The 22,154-nt window shown below is 45.0% G+C and overlaps 1 protein-coding gene across 7 annotated transcripts in view; it reads right to left on the bottom strand.

Annotated features, from left to right (window-relative positions):
* Nucleotides 1–22,154, bottom strand: part of LOC144603140 (uncharacterized) — a 33,424-nt gene that overhangs the window by 5,206 nt on the left and 6,064 nt on the right. For 4 of the 7 annotated variants that reach the window (XM_078416291.1, XM_078416293.1, XM_078416295.1 and 1 more), the window contains exons 3-4: nt 17,306–18,279; nt 368–6,970 (exon numbers count right to left, since the gene is read on the bottom strand). The exons of 1 other annotated variant lie outside the window; for it this stretch is intronic. In XM_078416291.1, the coding sequence (XP_078272417.1) occupies nt 624–1,214 (591 nt within the window). In that variant the 5' untranslated portion in view covers nt 1,215–6,970; nt 17,306–18,279 and the 3' untranslated portion in view covers nt 368–623. Of the gene's footprint in view, nt 1–367; nt 6,971–17,305; nt 18,280–22,154 lie in introns of those variants that run through there. 2 more of the 7 variants (XM_078416292.1, XM_078416296.1) reach the window with 1 other exon arrangement.

Here is a 22,154-nt window from a genome sequence, read left to right as displayed (position 1 = left end):
CCGGTAAGTCTGATATTTGTGTGCTTGCATTAATTTTAAAAATCTAGATTGGGGGAAGGGGAGTGGGGAGAATGAAAAGTGGGATTTTCGCAAGATTAGTTTAAATGGGTGGTTGAATGTCATTGCAAATGCATTGGGTCAAATAATCCGTTTTTGTGCTATATCTTGCTTTGCTCTATAAATGTATAATTTTCTTAAAATTTAATATTTTTAATTCTCTTAATTTTTTATGCATTTTCACTTTTTTTAATGCAGCTCAATAACCAAAGATCTTATTGATCTAATACTGTAAGAATTAGTTAGATTCCACAAAGAGAGCTTCCGATCTCTCTATTTTGAAGATAATTATTTATATTTTTGACTGATATAAAATATTTTTCACTTGCAAGGAAATTCGGTATTAAGTCAGTCCTTTTTCAGTCAGGTCCCCCTGCAGCAGCTCCTCAACCACACATTCAGATCCCCTATCTCCCTGTTCCTGCCCTCACCAGCACCAGGAACAGGAAGCAAACCGGAGATAACCATCCTGGAGGTCCTGCTTTCCACCCTTCTTCCGAGCTCTCTAAAGTCACGCTGCAGAATCTCTTTCCTATTGTTCCTGACGTTATTTGTGCCGACATGCACTACCACTTCCGGTTGCTCATCTTCACCCTGGAGGATGCTCTGCAATCGGTCCATGACGTACGTCCTGGATCCTGGCACCAGGGAGGCAACACACCATCCTTGAATCCCGCCTGTTGCCGCAGAAACCCTTGTCTGTACCTCACTATCGAGTCCTCTACTACCATAGCTTTGCCTGACATCTGTCTCTTCAGCTGTGCTTCCATGACGTGTTTTGATTCGCAGACCTGTCCGCCGCTCAGACTGGCAGTGCCTTCTGTCCCAATGGCTTCCAAGTGGGCGAACCCCTGGGGTCTCCAAGCTTCCTTCCCTTCCTCATCCACACCCACCTTCTCTCTTCCGGCATCTTCCGTGTAACGGTCTCGCTGTAGGTCCTGTTCAGGAAACGCCTCTCTTTCCCGGATGATCCTGAGGCCATCCAGTTGCCTCTCGAGTGCCCCAACATGGTCCTTCAGGAGCTGAACCGGGACACACTTTCCACAGTTGTAACGGCCAGAGGCACCAGCAGTGTCCCTGACCTCCCACATCCTGCAAGCATCACACTGAATCAGCATACCTGTCATGTCTTCACTGCGCCTCACACTCTCCAACATTTGGCATAGTCTCCTCCCTCAGCCTCCTCCCCAAAGACACTCGAGCCACAGACTCGCACATTTCTCACAAGGCACTTCCTTCGACAAGGCCGCTCCCTGATAACTCCAGCATTTGGTGTCTACCCTCGATATAAACCAGCATCTGCAGTTCTTTCCTACACATGGAATTTGAAGAGTTTCAGAGTACTGAATTAATTACAATGTGTATTGTTTAAAGTTCATAAATATCATGGCATGCATTAGTAACATTTGTCTTTCTTTCTGCTGTAGGTTTTTCCTGGGCTGTCATTTCATGGGGGTAATTGGGGCTCTGTTGATTCTCTTCCTTTCCACCTTTGTGATCGCGGTGAACGTCATCAACCGCGATATTCTTCGCACCAACCCACTATATGAGTGTAAGCTAATCTCATTGAGTTTCAATTTCAGTAACATATCTGGTGTCAGGGATTATGGGGAGAAGGCAGGAGAATGGGGTTGAGAGGGGAAGGTAGATCAGCCATGATTGTATTGCAGAGTAGACTCGATGTGCCGATTGGCCTAATTCTGCCTCTATATGTTTGTTATGAACTCTGTACAAACATTTGTTACTTGACTCCCTGCTTTTATCAACTCTGTGAATTTTGTGAGAATTCTTCAGTCATCTCTAATTTGAATTTTTGTCTCCCATTTTTTCTGTCTTTTTCTGATATCCTCACCTGAGTCACTCAACCTAGGATTTGGAATAAAGTTGTATGATTTATTGTTTTCAACCCATTTAGCAATTTAAAAAATATATATATATCCTAGGTCAAGCTGTATCTCTAGTTTTTAGTTTGAGAGATACAGCACAGAAACAGGCCTTTCGGCCCACCGAGTCCACACTGACCAGTCATTCCCGTACACTAGCATTATCACACACACGGGGGATAATCTTACACTTATACCCTGCCAACAAACCGATAAACCTTGCGTCTTTGGAGCACCCAGAGAAAACCCACGCAGGTCACGGGGAGAACGTACAAACTCTGTACAGACAAGCACCCCGAGTCAGGATCGAACCTGCGTCTCTGGCGCTATGAGGCAGCAACTCTAACGCTGTGCCACCATAGACTAAACTAAAACTATCAGTCAGTCAAAGGCCCATTCTATCGGTGGAGGGGGTGAGCCTGGCAGAATTGGGAAGGAGAAGAAGTAGGATTTTATCCAAAGGCATCATCTGGCAGAAGATGTTCACGTGTAATGGGGTAGAGACTGATTGTTGGAATGGAAATATTGAAGGTTCCTCTATTCTGAGTGGTCAGAACTTATACCATCAACCATACAGAGGTAGGTGGGGGAGAAAACTGGTGAAGATTAAATCTAATTAAAATGTTATACTCTTAATTCCAGCAACCGAAGGTGGTCCAGCGGTCTGGATCGTATTCCTCCCGTTAGCTCGTGTTCATGTGAACACGGCTACATTGATTACCATCACCGGGATCACCGCTGGACTAAGCCTGGTTGCACTCGTCGCCGAAACACAGCTCCTCTACCTGCACATCCGCATGTGTAAGTAATGTACTAAATGTCTACTCCGCTATTTATAGCTATAAGATCGACCACTTGTATACTGCTTTGTTAAGGAAATTAAGACCTTCTCACAAATATTAAAATATACCTTAAAAATTCCGGTACAAGTAAATGATTGTTAAAAATTAAACTTGATCACATCTCTGCGATTAATTGGTTAGCATCTACTTTGATAGATCATAGAAAGGATGCCAGTCCATACAAACTAGGCCTCAATTACAGTACAGGCTCCTCGTGCTTGACAGGTGTTTGATTTCATGTGTTTTTGAAATAATGCGCTTCATTTAATACCAAAGCTTATTTTACACGCTTGTACTTTTGGAATAACGCACACAATTTTACACCTGGCAGACAGTGTAGTTGTGTATATGTTTATTTAACTCATTTTTCAATTTATGCGCTGATTTACCAGAATGTAACTCCACGTATAATTCCTGTTTTCGCAGTTACAACATTCCAGATGTACTTTGTTGACATCCAGTCATGAACTGGGGCACTCAGCGTTGGTATATGCATGCAAATTAGACTTAACTGAGGTTTTGCCTGTTATTTTTATGTCCATTAAATTACGCAGTACATCCCAGAGGGTATAAAAGGTACCACTGGCCATGTGTACAGTCATTCAGGCATGAGCATTGAGCTAGAAAATATCTTTACAATATTCCTTCAAGATTCCTCCAGCGTTTGTGTTGGAAAGTTTGGTTTGCAATACAAAAATTAGGCTTCACGCGTGGACGTAGTGAAAACATGGCATGCATGCAAAACCACTGATGTACCACGTGGAAATAAAATAAACACGTTGGCTTTTACCACATGAACTTCACCGTTTCTTTAGTAAAGGTAAGATCATATGCTGGGTTTATGAAGCATACATTTTAATCAAGAGCCTTTAGGGCATTTTTCCTACATTTTTACACCATAATCTATTTTACTCACTGATGAATTTGATTTTTCATGTCCAAAGCCGTCACACAACGATGGCTTTTTAAAAATTTGAATTTTAGTTTGGTTTGTGATAACTTGGGATTCCATTCTTCCCTGATAGTGTGGTACAGACAAAGTACCTATGACCGTGTGTTGAGACAGCGTCGACTGCGTGGGGTGGAAGATCCCCCTGAGCTCCCAAATGCGAATGATGGGCCAAAGTCAGTTCTGGACACCATGCCAACGACTAGTTCCGATCCCAAAACACCAACAACATCTTTTCAGGTAGGAAAGTGCGAGTCTTCTAAAATGTGATGCAGGCGTTTATATTTTTAGATACTGTCATGTTCGGTAAGCGTTTTGCGTGTGTTCTCAGCTTAAGCTGATTAAAATATTCGTGGTGGATTAAACGAGTAGTGGCAGCTCTTGTTCTGATGCAGTTCGACTGATAATGGCAGCTGAATGGAAAATAATCTCCTCAAAGATAGACACAAAATGTTGGAGTCACTCAGTGGGCCAGGCAACATCTCTGAAAAAAATACATAGGTGACGTTTTGGGTCGGGACCCTTCTTCAGTGTGATCCGAAACGTTACCTATCAATTTTCGCCAAGATGTGCCTGACCAGCTGAATTACTCCAGCATTTTGTGTCTTTCATTGGTATAAATCAGCATTTGCTGTTTCTTTTTATTACATTAAATATATTTTTTCAGATTGGATTCAGGTTTCCATATTGCTCCTTATATTCCTCCATTCTGGAATAAATAGTTTCAGATGAGGCAATCGTCATTTTTGGTTCTTGGATTGCATCCAGAATAATTATTTTATTTGGCTTAGTTTAGAGATACAGCGAGTAAACGGGCTATTTGGCCCACCTAGTCCGCACCGACCAGTGATCACCCCGTACACTAACACTATCCTACCCACATGAGGGACAATTTTACCAAGCTAATTAGTCTACAAACCTGTATGTCTTTGGAGAGAGGGAAGAACCCGGAGCATCCGGTTTAAACCTAGCTGGTTCACGGGGAGAACATACAAACTCTGTACAGACAGCACCCGTAGTCCGGATTGAACCCGGATCACTGGCGCTGTAAGGCAGCAACTCTACCGCTGCGCCACCGTGCTGCCCTGTTGTTGAGAAAGGAAAAATGTTGGATTAATAAACTAATGTTAAATAAAAAGTAAACTAAAAACAAAATATTTCAGAGTTACTGAAAGATGCATATGTTTTAGTGAAGATTATTATAGAGACCGAAACTCAAAATTGAATGGTTATTTCTCTATTCTCCAGAATACTGAAAATAGAGGGATTCAGTCGGTTGGCATTGGTGGACTAATGGTCATTCAGACCACTGCACTGACTGGCCCAAACACAATGAAGTAAGTCTAGTTTTCCTCCCCACCTGTAGTTCAATTGATGACCATTGTAACAGAGTAGGAGGGCAATAGCTGCGGGAGTCAGTGGGTTTGTAGTAGATGTCGGTCACTAGTCTGTCTCCTGTGATGGAGATGGTGAGATGATGGGTCTGAAGAAGGGTCTCGACCCGAAACGTCACCCATTTATTCTCTGCACGGATGCTGCCTGACCCGCTGAGTTACTCCAGCATTTTGTGATACCTACCATTTTAACCAATGAAGAAAACTGCATTATGTAAATTTGCCACATTTCATCAATTCAAATCAAAAAGATAAACAGATAACATACGGGAGAACATTATTGATAAAAGATAAAAAATTATATTGGTGGCATTAATATTCTGAACGCATTGTAAGTCTCCAAATTAATCTGACTGGGAGGCTGTAAGTAGTCGAGCTGTAAGCTATTTAGATGGGATGGAGTTTACAGTGCCAGCGTGTGCTGATTTGCCCTGTGGGAGGTTCCTGTCTATCAATCTTTCTCATTGCTCGAGTGTCTAAGTTCTGAACACTAAGTTGGTTGGTCATTGCAAGCATGAATATTAAATTCTTTGTGCCATAAAGAGTCCACATATTTTGGGCAGGTGTTGATTCTCAGTCTATTTTCTAGTCGGAAACCTGTTTAAGGGATATATTGATTCTTTCCAGTAAACTAAGCAAATGTGGAAAGTACTTACAAAGAACTGCAATCAAACATGCTCCATCCACACGGGGGATTATCTGTCGTTTTTATCTTTACTAGCGTGAAAAATCTCACACTTTATTGCTTAAACGGACAAAACGGTCTAGACAACCTCATCATTTCTTCCTTTTCATTGTTACTACTTAACAGTTGTCTGTTTCATTAAAGAGCATTGGAGCAAAATCAGGGCGCTGGCTCAACAGTCATCAACATTGTGGATGAAACGCAGACGATCGAGGAACCTAACCTCAAGGTCAGAGGAGTAAGATTTAATAGGAACCTGAGGGGCAACTTTTTCACATAGAAGCTGGTAGATATTTAAACCGAGCGACCAGAAGTAGTTGAAGCAACTACTGTAAACAACTTTGAAAAGACATTTGGACAGAAACATGGATTGGAAAGGTTCAGCAGGATATGAGCCAAATACGGGCAGGTGGAACTAGTGTAGTTGGGACATCTTGGTCGGCCTGGGCAAGTTGGGCTGAAGGGCCTGTTTCCGTGATATGTGACGGACGATTTCTGATCATATTCCGCAAACTAGGGTAAAAATGTCTTTCAAGGTAAAGGAGGCTGGTGCACAGAAAATAAAAAAAATATGTCAGATAGTTCAGAGAGTAGCTAAAGCAACTGGACTATTGATTTCCAAACAGAAGACCCCATATTTAACATGAAAGGTTGTGTGAAACATGAAAGGTTAACATGATAGCTGATGTTGCTTCTGTAGTCAGTGAGATTTAATAAGTTTGTTACTCATCTGTAGTGTGGTAATCATTCTATTTAGAAACAGTGGGTAGGTGGGGGTTGGGTAGTGGACGAGAGCCCAGACTTTGCAGACTGCAGTCAGGCAGTAAGCAGGTGTGAAGTGGTGATTGGGGAGGAGTGGGTGGGGGAGGGTACTGGGGTTATGTTTCTGTCGATCCAACCTGCAGTAGAACCTGTTCAGGTCGTTGGTCAGCCGAAGATTGTCCAAGGAGTGGGGTGGGGGGGTTTCCACTTGTCGTTGGTGATTTCTTGCAAGCTCTTCCAAACTGAAGTAGAGTCATTAGCTGAGAACTTGCTCTTCAGCTTCTCAGAGTACCTTTCCTTGGCAGCTCTTATTCCTCTTCTCAGCTTGTACTTGGCCTGCCTGTCTGCATCCCCGCTCCAGTTGGCCTCATCTTTAGACTGGCGGAACTGTCTGAGTTCTATCAAAAAACAATTGCAGTATTTTTAAGTGGTGTAAATGAAGTTTGGAGACTATGGAATAATTAAAGTACTGTGTTTGTTTTACATGTGTGGCTCTGTCAAACCTCTAATGGGTGTATAAGTATCCCTCTGGGAGAGCTTTACATTGGACGATCAATCTGAATAACTAATGCTAATCTTTTTTTGTCATTGTCATAGAAGGCGACCAAATCAAACAGTCATGGTGGACGATATGCCTTCAATAAGCGGCAAAATTCCAATCCCTACCATCAATATAGGTAAAGATTAACTAATTAAATGAGCAAAGCTAAAAGTAATGTACTTTTTTACGATATGTCAAATTTCAGGAAATTCATATTGGCTTGGTTTATGTTTATTTTCTTAAGTTGAAATGTGCTAATGTGTACATTAAATAAAACATTTGCCTCATTGAAATCATTATTAAAAAAGACAAAGTGCTGGAGTAATTCAGCTGGTCAGGCAGCATTTCTGGAGAACATGGTTTGCTGACAATTCTTCAGAAGTAGGGTTGCCCACTGTCCCGTATTAGCTGGGACATCCCGTATATTGGGCTAAATTTGTTTGTCCCCTATGGGACCGCCCTTGTCCTATATTAGGCCTGGATGGCACTGTAGGCCCGGACAGTGAAGGCTAACGGAGTGTGTTTGGAGAGCGGGGCTGAATGTGTTCGCTTAACGGAGGTTAACTGGGCGGTCGCCATTGGTGGAGCGGGAGCATGTGGCCACAGGCTGGGGGAATTCACATGGGTGCAGGTGGCGACATCACCGTTTGTCCCTTATTTGGAGTTAGAAAGTTGGCAATCCGATTCAGAAGGGTCCTGAACCTATCCATGTCCTCCAGGGATGCTGCCTGACCAGCTGAGCCATTCCAGAACTTTGTCGTTTTTAATCAGCGTCTGCAGTTCCTTGTTTCTAAATATAAATTCAATGTTTTAAAAATAGATGGCTTGTATTCACTGGAGTTTAGAAGGATGAGAAGGGATCTTATAGAAACATATAAAATTATAAAAGGACAGGACAAGCTAGATGCAGGAAAAATGTTCCCAATGTTGGGGGAGTCCAGAACCAGGGGCCACGGTCTTAGAATAAAGGGGAGGGCATTTAAAACTGAGGTGAGAAGGAACTTTATCACCCAGAGTTGTGAATTTTGGAATTCTCTGCCACAGTGGGCAGTGGAGGCCAAATCACTGGATGGATTTAAGAGAGTTAGAGCTGTAGGGGCTGGTGGAATCAAGGGATCTGGGGAGAAGGCAGGCACGGGTTATTGATTGTGGACGTTCAGCCATGATCACAATGAATGGTGGTGCTGGCTCGTAGGGCCGAATGGCGTCCTGCAACTATTTTCTATGGCAAAACTATCATTCTTACTGCACTTTGTTTCAGCCTAGTGAAATAGTTTCAGCCATAAGAGTCAACAAAGTCTTGTGTTGATTTTCATTTTGTGTTGAGTGTAAGTTACTGTATGGAGTTTACCTGAAGTTTAATTCATTGTGGTGCAGTTCTTTGTTTCTAATATTCCAGGTAATGCGATGAACATATAAATGTAATAAAGAATTTCCAGAATGATTTAGTTATTTAACTCCACCTGTTTGCCCATTCCACAGAAAAGGGTTCTTCATCGCAGACTGGAGCACTGCCTGACCCCGGCCATCAGTCAAAGCCCAGAATTCCCCCCATCCGGAAAGGGGTGAGTGTGAACAAGCAGGAACACTCTGTGCAGGCTGCAGGCCCTCCGGCTGAGGACCATAGCGATTCTGTGGAGCCCATGGTTGCAATGCCAGTGGCCCAGACAAACACGGAGGGCACTGACACAACTGGCAACCAAAGCAACAAAATCGGAAACGACAACATCAGAGAAGCCTTTCAGAGTCGGGTTCCAAGACCACACACGCTGGCTGAAGGATTGGCAGTGCGCCAACTGCATCGAATCAAAAGGAGGAGCGGTAGAATATATCCAGGCTCAGATCTAAAGAACAAGACGCCTGAAACTGCTCCTCCTGTGATTCCCCTTGAAATGACTGATGGCATGCCCCTCGCCAAACCATCAAAAAAATCTCGACACAGGAAGAAGAAATCGAGGAATCGGGTCCACCCAGACCTACCAGCACCTCAAGCCCCAGACACCAAGTAACGTGGACAACATTAATGAGGGTTTCTCAAAATGCTGGAGTAACTCAGCGGGTCAGGCAGCATCTCAGAGGTGTGGGTGACGTTTTGGGTCGAGGCCCTTCTTCAGACTGATGTCGGGAGGGGGTGGGACAAAGAAAGGATGTGGTTGGAGACAGGAAGACAGTGGGACGTTTGAGAGGTCAATGTTCGTACCGCTGGGGTGTGAGCTGCTCAAGCGAAATAGGAGATGCTGTTCCTCCAATCACTATGACAATGGAGGAGGCCCATGACAGAGAGGTCAGACTGGGAGTGGGGGGGGGGGGGAGTTGAAGTGCTGAGCCATGGGGAGATCAGCTTGGATGAGGTGGACTGAGCGGAGGTGTTGAGTGGAACGATCGGCGAGTCTGCATTCAGTGTCGCCGATGTAGAGGAGTTGACATCTGGAACAGTGGGTACAGTAGATGAGGTTGGAGGATGTGCAGGTGAACCTCTCCCTCACCTGGAAACACTGGGTCCTTGGATGGAGTGGAGGGGGGAGTAGGTGTTGTATCTCCTGCAGTTGTTGGGGAAAGTACCTGGGGAGGGGGTGGTTTGGGTGGGAAGGGACGATTGGATGAGGGAGTTACAATAGACAATAGACAATAGGTGCAGGAGTAGGCCATTCAGCCCTTCGAGCCAGCACCGCCATTCTATGCGATCATGGCTGATCACTCTCAATCAGTACCCCGTTCCTGCCTTCTCCCCATACCCCCTCACTCCGCTATCCTTAAGAGCTCTATCCAGCTCTCTCTTGAAAGCATCCAACGAACTGGCCTCCACTGCCTTCTGAGGCAGAGAATTCCACACCTTCACCACCCTCTGACTGAAAAAGTTCTTCCTCATCTCCGTTCTAAATGGCCTACCCCTTATTCTCAAACTGTGGCCCCTTGTTCTGGACTCCCCCAACATTGGGAACATGTTATCTGCCTCTAATGTGTCCAATCCCCTAATTATCTTATATGTTTCAATAAGATCCCCCCTCATCCTTCTAAATTCCAGTGTATACAAGCCCAATCGCTCCAGCCTTTCAACATACGACAGTCCCGCCATTCCGGGAATTAACCTAGTGAACCTACGCTGCACGCCCTCCATAGCAAGAATATCCTTCCTCAAATTTGGAGACCAAAACTGCACACAGTACTCCAGGTGCGGTCTCACCAGGGCCCGGTACAACTGTAGAAGGACCTCTTTGCTCCTATACTCAACTCCTCTTGTTACGAAGGCCAACATTCCATTGGCTTTCTTCACTGCCTGCTGAACCTGCATGCTTCCTTTCATTGACTGATGCACTAGGACACCCAGATCTCGTTGAACACCCCCTCCTCCTAACTTGACACCATTCAGATAATAATCTGCCTTTCTATTCTTACTTCCAAAGTGAATAACCTCACACTTACCTACATTAAACTGCATCTGCCATGTATCCGCCCACTCACACAACCTGTCCAAGTCACCCTGCAGCCTTATTGCATCTTCCTCACAATTCACACTACCCCCCAACTTAGTATCATCTGCAAATTTGCTAATGGTACTTTTAATCCCTTCGTCTAAGTCATTAATGTATATCGTAAATAGCTGGGGTCCCAGCACCGAACCTTGCGGTACCCCACTGGTCACTGCCTGCCATTCCGAAAGGGACCCATTTATCCCCACTCTTTGCTTTCTGTCTGTCAACCAATTTTCTATCCATGTCAGTACCCTACCCCCAATACCATGTGCCCTAATTTTGCCCACTAATCTCCTATGTGGGACCTTGTCGAAGGCTTTCTGAAAGTCGAGGTACACCACATCCACTGACTCTCCCTTGTCAATTTTCCTAGTTACATCCTCAAAAAATTCCAGTAGATTTGTCAAGCATGATTTCCCCTTCGTAAATCCATGCTGACTCGGAATGATCCCGTTACTGCTATCCAAATGCTCAGCAATTTCGTCTTTTATAATTGACTCCAGCATCTTCCCCACCACTGATGTCAGACTAACTGGTCTATAATTACCCGTTTTCTCTCTCCCTCCTTTCTTAAAAAGTGGGATAACATTTGCTATCCTCCAATCCACAGGAACTGATCCTGAATCTATAGAACATTGAAAAATGATCTCCAATGCTTCCACTATTTCTAGAGCCACCTCCTTAAGTACTCTGGGATGCAGACCATCAGGCCCTGGGGATTTATCAGCCTTCAGTCCCATCAGTCTACCCAAAACCATTTCCTGCCTAATGTGGATTTCCTTCAGTTCCTCCATCACCCTAGGTTCTCCGGCCCCTAGAACATTTGGGAGATTGTGTGTATCTTCCTCAGTGAAGACAGATCCAAAGTAACGGTTTAACTCGTCTGCCATTTCTTTGTTCCCCATAATAAATTCCCCTGCTTCTGTCTTCAAGGGACCCACATTTGCCTTGACTATTTTTTTCCTCTTCACGTACCTAAAAAAACTTTTGCTATCCTCCTTTATATTATTGGCTAGTTTACCCTCGTACCTCATCTTTTCTCCCCGTATTGCCTTTTTAGTTAACTTTTGTTGCTCTTTAAAAGAGTCCCAATCCTCTGTCTTCCCACTCTTCTTTGCTATGTTATACTTCCTCTCCTTAATTTTTATGCTGTCCCTGACTTCCCTCGTCAGCCACAGGTGTCTCTTACTCCCCTTAGAGTCTTTCCACCTCTTTGGAATAAATTGATCCTGCAACCTCTGCATTATTCCCAGGAATACCTGCCATTGCTGTTCTACCGTCTTCCCTGCTAGGGCCTCCTTCCAATCAATTTTGGCCAGCTCCCGCCTCATGCCTCTGTAATCCCCTTTGCTATACTGTAATACCGACACTTCCGATTTTCCCTTCTGCCTTTCCATTTGCAGAGTAAAACTTATCATGTTGTGATCACTGCCTCCTAATGGCTCTTTTACCTCTAGTCCCCTTATCAGATCAGGATCATTACACAACACTAAATCCAGAATTGCCTTCTCCCTGGTAGGCTCCAGTACAAGCTGTTCTAAGAATCCATCTCGAAGGCACTCTACAAACTCTCTTTCCTGGGGTCCATTTCCAACCTGATTTTCCCAGTCTACCTGCATGTTGAAATCTCCCATAACCACCGTAGCATTACATTTTTGACACGCCAATTTTATCTCCTGATTCAACTTGCACCCTATGTCGAGGCTACTGTTTGGGGGCCTATAGATAACTCCCATTAGGGTCTTTTTACCCTTACAATTTCTCATTTCTATCCATACTGATTCAACATCTCCTGATTCTATGTCACCCCTTGCAAGGGAATGAATATCATTCCTTACCATCAGAGCAACCCCACCCCCTCTGCCCACCTGTCTGTCTTTTCTATACGTTGTGTAACCCTGAATATTCAGTTCCCAGCCCTGGTCCTCTTGTAACCATGTCTCAGTGATCCCTACAACATCATACTTGCCCATGACTAACTGAGCCTCAAGCTCATCCACTTTATTTTTTATACTACGCGCATTTAAGTACAACACTTTAACTTCTGTATTTACCTCCTCTCTCACATCGTTCACAATTGGCCCTGCCCTTAATTTCTTTTCCGCTCTAGAACTTCTGTTCCCATTCTTCCGAGAGTCTTTTGCAATATCTCCTGTATTCCCTTTGACCTCATCTTCATATTCACAATTTGTTAACCCCTCCCCCCCACTACTTAGTTTAAAGCCACAGGTGTCACACTAGCAAACCTGCCTGCCAGAATGTTTGTCCCCCTGCTGTTAAGATGCAACCCGTCCATTTTGTACAAGTCACCCCTAGCCCAGAAGAGATCCCAGTGGTCCAGAAATCTAAATCCCTGCTCTCTGCACCAGCCCCTCAGCCATAAATTCATACCCTCTATCTCTCTGTTCCTGGCCTCACCAGCACGAGGTACCGGTAGCAGTCCAGAGATAACCACCTTCGACGTCCTACTTCTCAGCGCTTTTCCCAACTCTCTAAACTCCCGCTGTAGCACCTCCTTCCTCTTCCGCCCGACGTCATTCGTGCCCACGTGCACTTACGGTGGGAACTTTCATAGGACAACAGAAGGTAACAAAATACGCGCAATACGGGCTGAAAAGATGAAGTGCGCGGGGAAGCTGGCCAAGAATATAAAGGACAGTAAAAGCTTCTTTGGATATGTTAAGAGTAAAAGAGTAGCAGAGTGAAATGTGGGTCCCTTGAAGGCAGACACGGTGTGAAATTATTATGGGTAACAAAGAAATGGCAGAAGAGTTGAACAGGTACTTCGGATCTGTCTTCACTAAGGAAGACACAAACAATCTCCAGATGTATAGGCGACAGAGGATCTAGGGGGGTAGAAGAACTGAAAGAAATTTGCATTAGGCGAGAAATTGTTTTGGGTAGACTGATGGGACTGAAGGTTGATAAATCCCCAGGGCCTGATGGTCTGCATCCCAGGGTACTCGGGAGGTGGCTCTGGAAATAGTGGACGGATTGGTGATCATTTTCTAATGTTCAATAGATTCAAGATCAGTTCCTGTGGATTGGAGGACAGCTAATGTTATCCCACTTTTCAAGAAAGGAGCGAGAGAGAAAACAGGGAATTACAGACCAGTTAGCCTTACATCGGTGGTGGGGAAGATGCTGGAGTCAATTATTAAAGAGGTAATAACGGTGCATTTGGATAGCAGTAAAAGGACAAGTCTAAGTCAGCATGGATTTATGAAAGGAAAATCACTCTTGACCAATGTTCGGGAATTTTTTGAGGATGTGACAAGTAAAATGGATGAAGGGGAGCCAGTCGATGTAGTGTATCTAGACTTTTAGAAAGCCTTTGATAATGTCCCACACGGGAGATTGGTGAGCAAAATTAGGGCACATGGTATTGGGGGTAGGGTGTTGACATGGATAGAAAATTGGTTGGCAGACAGGAAGCAAAGAGTAGGAGTAAATGGGTCATTTTCAGAATGGCAGGCAGTGGCGAGTGGAGTGCCGAAAGGCTCGGTGTTGGGGCTGCAACTGTTTACCATATATATTAATGATTTGGATGATGGAATTAGAAGTAACACTAGCATGTTTGAGGATGACACAAAGCTGGGTGGCAGTGTGTACTGCGAAGAGGATGTTCGGAGGTTGCAGGGTGACCTGCACAGGTTGAGTGAGTGGGCAGATGCAGTATAATAGAGATAAATGTGAGATTATCCACTTTGGCGGCAAAAACAAGTAGGCAGATATATTAAACAATAGGTGCTGGAGTAGGCCATTTGGCCCTTCTAGTACATCTGGGAGATTGTTTGTGTCTTCCTGAGTGAAGACAGATCCAAGTAGGAATACAGATATCTGTTCAACTCGTCTGCCATTTCCTTAATAAATTCACCTGCTTCTGTCTTCAAGGGTCCCACATTTGTCTTAGCTATTTTTTTCCTTGTCACATACCTAAAGAAGCTTGTACTATCCTCCTTTATATTCTTGGCTTGCTTACCGTCGCACCTCATCTTTTCTCCCCGTATTGCCTTTTTAGTTATCTTCTGTTGCTCTTTAAAAGAATCCCAATCCTCTGGTTTCCCGCTCATCTTTGCTGTGTTATATTTCTTCTCTTTTATTTTCATACTGTCCTTGACTTCCCTTGTCAGCCAAGGTCGCCTCTTACTCCCCTTAGAATCTTTCTTCTTCTTTGGAATGAAGTGATCCTGCACCTTTTGTATTATTCCCCAAAATACCTGCCATTGTTGTTCCACCGTCTTCCCTGCTAGGGTCTCTTTCCAGTCAACTCTGGCCAGCTCCTCTCTCATGCCTCCGTAGCCCCCCTTGCTCAACTGACACTTCCGATTTTCCCTTCTCCCTCTCAATTTATAGATTAAAACTTATCATAATACGATCACTACCTCCTAATGGCTCTTTTACCTCGAGTTCCCTTATCAAATCCGGTTCATTATCGGAGGCACTCCACAAACTCCCTTTCTTGAGTTCCATTACCAAGCTGATTTTCCCAGTCTACCTGCATGTTGAAATCTCCCATAACCACTGTAATGAAACACCTCATCCTGGGCGCAGATGCGGCGTAGACCTCCTCCTACTTATCCTTGGACCATGACCCCACTGATGAGCGCCAGACCTTAATCACTAATACTATCACTGATCTCACCAATTACAGCGCTCTGCCCCCTAATGCCTCCAACCTTTTCGTTCCCCAGCCCCGCACGGCTCGATTTTACCTTCTCCCTAAAATCCACAAACAGAACTGTCCTGACAGACCCATTGTTTCTGCCTGTTCATGTCCCACCGAATTAATTTTCACCGACCTCGACTCCATCCTACCCCCCCGGTCAAATCCCTCCCCACCTATGTCCAGGATACCTCACATGCTCTCCGTCTCAATAACTTCCGGTTTCTAGGCTCCCACTCCCTCATCTTTACCATGGATGTCCGTCACTCTACACCTCCATCCCCCACAAGGATGACCTTGAAGCCCTCCATTTCCTCCTCGACCGTAGAACCAGCCAATCTCCATCTACCAACACTCGCCTCCACCTAGCAGAGGTGGTTCTTACCCTCAACTACTTCTCCTTTGACTCCTCCCACTTCCTCCAAATCCGAGGCGTAGCTATGGGCGCTCGCATGGACCCTAGCTGCCTTTGTCGGGTACATCGAACAATCCCTGTTCCAGGCGTACACTGGTCCCATCCCCGAACTCAACCTCCGCTACATTGATGACTGCATTGGTGCTATCTTATGCACCCATGCAGAACTCACTGACTTCATAAATTTCACCACTAATTTCCATCCTGCTCTTAAATATACTTTGACCATCTACGACATCTGCCTACCGTTTCTGGATCTATCTCCATCAGAGGAGACAGACTGGTGACCGACATCAACTACAAACCTACTGATTCCCACAGCTATCTTGACTACACTTCTTCCCACCCTGTCTCCTGTAGAAAGTCTATCCCCTTCTCCCAATTCCTCCGTCTATGCCGCATCTGTGCCCAGAATGAGGTGTTTCACACTAGGGTATCAGAGATGTCCTCATTCTTTAGGAAACGCGGCTTCCCCTCTTCCATTATAGATGAGGTTCTCACTCGGGCCTCCTCTATATGCCGCAGTCCCGCTCTTGCTCCCCCTCTCCCCATTCGTAACAAGGATAGTTTCCCCTTGTCCTCACCTTCCAGCCCATCAGCCAGCGTACACAACAAATTATCCTCCAACATTTCCGTCAACTCCAGCGGGATCCCACTTTCCCCTTTCCTCCCCTTTCTCCTTTCCGCAGAGACCGTTCCCTCCGTAACTCCCTAGTCCACTCGTCCCTACTTTCCCTTGCAACCGCAGGAGATGCAACACCTGTCCCTTTACCTCCCCCCTCGACTCCATCCAAGGACCCAAACAATCTTTTCAGGTGAGTCAGAGGTTCACCTGCACCTCCTCCACCCTCATCTACTGTATCCGCTGTTCCAGTTGTCAGCTTCTCTGCATCAGCGACACCGAACGCAGATTCGGCGATCCTTCCGCTCAACCCCTTCGCTCACTCTGCCTCACCCAACCTGATCTCCTGGTGGCTCAGCACCAACTCCCTCTCTCACTCCCACTCTGACCTTTCTGTCCTGGGCCTCCTGCATTGTCATGGTGAGGCTCACCGCAAATTGGAGGAACAGCATCTCATTTCGCTTGGGCAGCTTACAACCCAGCGGTATGATTTCTCTAACTTCAGATTGTCCCTCCCTTTCCCCTCCCTTCCCAGTTCTCCCACTGTCTTCCTGTCTCCAACTACATCCTATCTTAGTCCCACTCCCTCCCCTGACATCAATCTCAAGAAGGGTCTTGACCCGAAACGTCACCCATTCCTTCTCTCCTGAGTTACTCCAGCATTTTGTGATACCTTCGATTTTTACCAGCTATTCTCCGACACGTTAATGAGGGTTGATAATTATGCCCCATTTTTAAAATCCATACATCAATAGGGCTGTGGTGTTCGGTGCGACAGTGAATTGAGGAGGTCACAATGTCTGTTCCCAGCTGGTTCTCTATGCTCCTAGTATGTTGAAACCGGAGCCAGAGGGTCGCTGCGTGACGGGAGAAGGGGCAACGAGAGGACAGGAGTGGAGGTCCCAGTTACTGTGAATCCTGGGCAAGGTGGTGCAAAGGATGTTTGGCATCCGATGGGGCCTTGCACTCCAACCTATGAGCGAAGAACTCTCTGCAAAGCTTGGCGGCTGCGATACCTGCGAGCACCGGCAGGAGATCCGTTGGAGTAGGGCGTAGGCAGCCAGTGATGATCCGCATGGTGTCGTTGAGGGTGGCGTCTAGCTTGCTACTATGAGCGCTGTGGCACCATGCTGGGTCGGCGTACTCAGCGGCGCTGTACACGAGTGCAAGAGCACTGGTTCGAAAAGTAGATGTCCTGGCGCTCCAGACGATCCGGCCAAGCAACGCAGGAGGTTGTTCCGTGCCGAGACTTTAGCACAAAGAGCTTCCAGGTGTTGCTTGTAGGTCAGCTGCCGATCTAGTTTCACCCCGAGGTATGTGGGAAATGGGTTGTAGGGTAGGGATGACCCATTGAGGGTGACGGTTAGCTGGCGTTGAGCTTCCTTGTTGTTCAGGTGAAAGGCCGTTGTGGTGGTTTTTGCCACACTCGGTTTTAGTCTCCAGGTCTCAAGGTATACCGCGACAAGTTCCATATCCGTCGAGGAGCTTGTACAGGACACAGAGGAGTGAGATGGGCCGATTGTTCCTTGCGTTGTCCGCAGGCTTGTATGGTTTTGATGGTGGCCTTCCGCCAGATCTTCGGAATGGACTGACCAATGAGCCAAGAGGAGTAAAACTCACGGAGCCAGACCAGGAATTTAGGACCGCAGTGTTTCAGGAATTCTGGGGGGATGTTATCAGGACCCTGGGCTTTTCCACATTTCAGTTGAGAGATGACAGAAGAAAGTTCTGCAGAGGAAAGTTCTGACAGTGCCCATCAGCACCTGGAGCTTTCCAAGGATTAGTAGTTTCCTGTTTGACAGAACAAATATGGTTCTTGTCCGCATCTTTGGAGTGGCCATTGGCCAGGAACTGGTGGGCGATGGAGTTGGCCGTGACAGGGCAATGCTTTGGGCGGGTACTTCGACCGGTGAGGCGATTGAAGGTCTTCCACGCCACCTTCCTGGAGTGTGTGAAGTCGATTCCTTGGACTGTCGCTTCCCACCTCTCTCTGCGTTTCCGAAAAGAAATTAAGAAGTTATTTTCATTGAGTTCCTGGAAACGTATTTTATGTGGCCTTAGCAATCTTTTAGCGGTAGAATAACGGATCTTTTTAATGTTTATTTTATTCCATAGATAAGTTTATGTGCCAATCTCTTTTTTGAAGTACTTTTCATGTTAAGACTATAGTATTGGGGACTTCCGGCTTAGCAATCAATGGAATAGGACACGAATTCAGGGGCTCCTGCAATAATCTAAAAAAAAATCCGTCTCTAGGCACACTTTTTTTTTTGTTTTGTTTTTTGTAAGTTTTACCCAATACTTAAACTTTGATTTCTTGCTGATCAAAATGCCTGCAAAAGCCCAATCCGGGAGCACTTTATCTGCACAACCACAGCGGCCTGCTCCGCAAGCCACATCCCCGTCTCGCAGTGACTCATCTTCCAGTCCGGAATGAGTGGCTGCGCTATCAGGTGTTACTGCCTTATCTGACTTCAAGGCCGACCTGCTCTCCTCCCTTCGCAATGAGATGGCGTCTATTTTTAGGACCGAGCTTCAAGTGGCCTTGAACGAGAATTTATCTTCTATCCAGACGGAGTTACAGGCAGTGAAATCAGATTTATCTGATTTATTTGTTTCTATTACCAACATCCATTCCGACGTGAGTGCGCTGAAGAATACCGTAGGTGAAATGGAAACCTCGCTCTCTACTTGCACCGATGACATCGCCACTCTCCAGACTAAAGTGGATTATCTGTCAGCCGAAATGGTAAGAGTGGAAAATAAATGCGAGGACCTTGAAGCGAGATCACGGCGCAACAATATAAGGATAGTGGGTATTCCCGAGGACTCAACCAACTCCTCCACTGCAGCGGCTGTCTCCACCCTTCTCAAGGGCGCTCTTAAACTTGAGAAAGAGCCTCTGTTGGACCGCGCTCATCGCACTCTCCAGCTAAAGCCGAAGCCAGGTGAGCGCCCCGCCCCATAATCGCCCGACTACATTATCATATAGACTGTGTGGATATTCTGCGGCGAGCCAGAGCCCAACAACGGATCAAGATCGGAGACATAGACATCTCTATCTTTCCCGATTACACAGCGAGGACAGCCTGTGCCCGAGCAGCCTTTAATGATATTCGGCGCCAGCTCCGTGAGATACCGGGGATACGATTTGGCTTGCTATACCCGGCCCGCCTCCTTGTTACGCATAACGGCGCCGAGAGGGAATTTAAATCACCAGAAGACGCCAGATCATTCATTAAAACATTGAACAAGTAAGAGAACTGAAAAGAGATATATAAGGTTGACAAAGAAGTTCTCATTTAGTATGGACATTTATCATTTCTCTACTCTACAAACCAAGTTTTGTGATGTTGAAGTGGATTGGCTTATTTGTGCCTTGTTGTTTATCACCGTTAAATTTGCAGGAGCCCAGATTTATATCTAAGTTATACTATTACCATTAGGTTAAAAGCTGTAAGCATATCTGTTAGGGATTTGACTCCTTGTGGAGTTTGCACTGGGTTCTCCATCATTTGGGGATGGGTCGATGTAAGTGCTATGGGGGGAGGTGGTGGGGTTGTTTTGTATCCGGGGTGTTTTTTGGGGGGGTTTTTTCTCTCTTCTCTCCTTTCTCCTTTTGGGTGGGGGTCCATGTTTACGCTCTTTCTATATCTAACTTCTTAATAAATGGCCACTAATACTAGTAATTCAGTAATCTCACATACTGGCTCTTCTGTGAGGTTTGTAAGCTGGAGTATTAAAGGTATGGGGAGCCCGATTAAGAGATCGAGGGTAATTGCTCATTTGAAACGACTTAAAGCTAACCTAGTGTTTTTGCAGGAAACCCATATGCGCACTAAAGACTAAGCCAGATTAAAATGCCCCTGGGTTTCTGAGGTGTTTCACTCAAATTTCAACTCTAAAGCCAGAGGGGTTGCCATTTTAATCGGGAAATCAATTCAGTTTTCAGCGTCCAAAATTATATCTGACAAAAATGGCTCAGGTACATTGTCTCAGGTTCCCATTTAATTAGTTAATATCTATGCCCCTAATTTTGACGACCAACACTTTATGGATAAGCTGTTTGAATGTCTCCCTTCGTTAAATAATAACTTCCTTACATTTGGTGGTGACATGAATTGTGTAATTGATCCCAAACTAGACCGCTCCAATCCCCGAATCCTGACGCCATCTTTGATGTCAAGATCGGTTTCTGATTTCATGTCTAAGAATGGTTGTATTGATCCCTGGAGATTTTATACAACCAAATTAAAGAATATTCCTTCTTTTCACAGATGCATCAGTCTTTCTCTCGAATTGACTATTATTTCATTGATGCCAAATTAATCTCCAAAGTGTTAACCGCTAAATACCATCCTATTGTTATCTCTGACCATGCCCCTCTTTCTTTGGATATTCAGTTTTCCCCACAACCCCGGTACTCAGCATTATGGAGGTTCAATACTCTGCTTTAGTCAGACGATAAATTCAATATGTTTATTGCAGCCTCAAATTTTGACTTTATTTCTATCAATCAGAATGAGACAGAACCTGTCTCTTGCTCACTGCTATGGGAATCACTAAAAACATATTTACGGGGTTAAATTATTTTGTATTCTGCAGTTGAATAAAACCCGTAAAGCTAAATTGCAAGAGCTCTCTATTAACATTAGTAAATTGGATCAACAACGTTCTTCTTGTCCCTCTCCCAGTTTACTTAAATGTCGTGTTGATTTGCAGACTGAATTCGATCTCATCACAACCACTGATGCTGAGCGCCTTCTTTTGCGTTCGCGCTCCACAAAGTACGAGCATGGCGACAAGGCAAACAGGCTCCTGGCTCACAAATTACGCCACCAGGCAGCCTCACGTATGATCCCCCAGATAAAAGATTCATCAGGCATGTTACATTTAGACCCTACCACCATTAATTCTGTTTTTTGCACTTTTTATTCTTCTGAGTTTCCCTTTTTATTCTTATCAATTTCCCTGTGATAAACCCAGATGTTGCTAAAGACTGCACCCCAGAGTGCTTAAAGAGGTAGCCCCAGAAATAGTGGATGCATTAGTGATAATTTTTCAAAACTCTTTAGATTCTGGAGTAGTTCCTGAGGATTGGAGGGTAGCTAATGTAACCCCACTTTTCAAAAAGGGAGGAAGAGAGAAAACGGAGAATTACAGACCAGTTAGTCTAACATCAGTAGTGGGGAAAATGCTAGAGTCAGTTATTAAAGATGGGATAGCAGCACATTTGGAAAGTGGTGAAATCATTGGACAAAGTCAGCATGGATTTATGAAAGGTAAATCATGTCTGACGAATCTTATAGAATTTTTCGAGGATGTAACTAGTAGAGTGGATAAGGGAGAACCAGTGGATGTGTTATATCTGGACTTCCAGAAGGCTTTCGACAACTTTCGAAGGCAGAAACTTTAAAAAATTCTTAAGGGGTTGGACAGGCTAGATGCAGGAAGATTGTTCCCGATGTTGGGGAAGTCCAGAACAAAGGGTCACAGTTTAAGGATAAGGGGGGAAGTCTTTTAGGACCGAGATGAGAAAGTTTTTTTTCACAGAGTGGTGAATCTGTGGAATTCTCTGCCACAGTAGGTAGTTGAGGCCAGTTCATTGGCTATATTTAAGAGGGAGTTAGATGTGGCCCTTGTGGCTAAAGGGATCAGGGGGTAGGTATGGAGAGAAGGTAGGTACAGGATACTGAGTTGGATGATCAGCCATTATCATATTGAATGGCGGTGCAGGCTCGAAGGGCCGAATGGCCTACTCCTGCACCTATTTTTTATGTTTCTATGATCTCAGTCGACGCTGAAAAAGCGTTCGACATGGTTGTGGGACTATTTGCTTACAGTACTAAGTAAATTTGGGCTGGG

This window comes from Rhinoraja longicauda, chromosome 19, assembly GCF_053455715.1.
Source record: "Rhinoraja longicauda isolate Sanriku21f chromosome 19, sRhiLon1.1, whole genome shotgun sequence".
Lineage (NCBI taxonomy): Eukaryota > Metazoa > Chordata > Chondrichthyes > Rajiformes > Arhynchobatidae > Rhinoraja > Rhinoraja longicauda.
The sequence above is the reverse complement of the archived record's forward strand: the minus strand, read 5'-3'. Positions and strand labels throughout refer to the sequence as shown.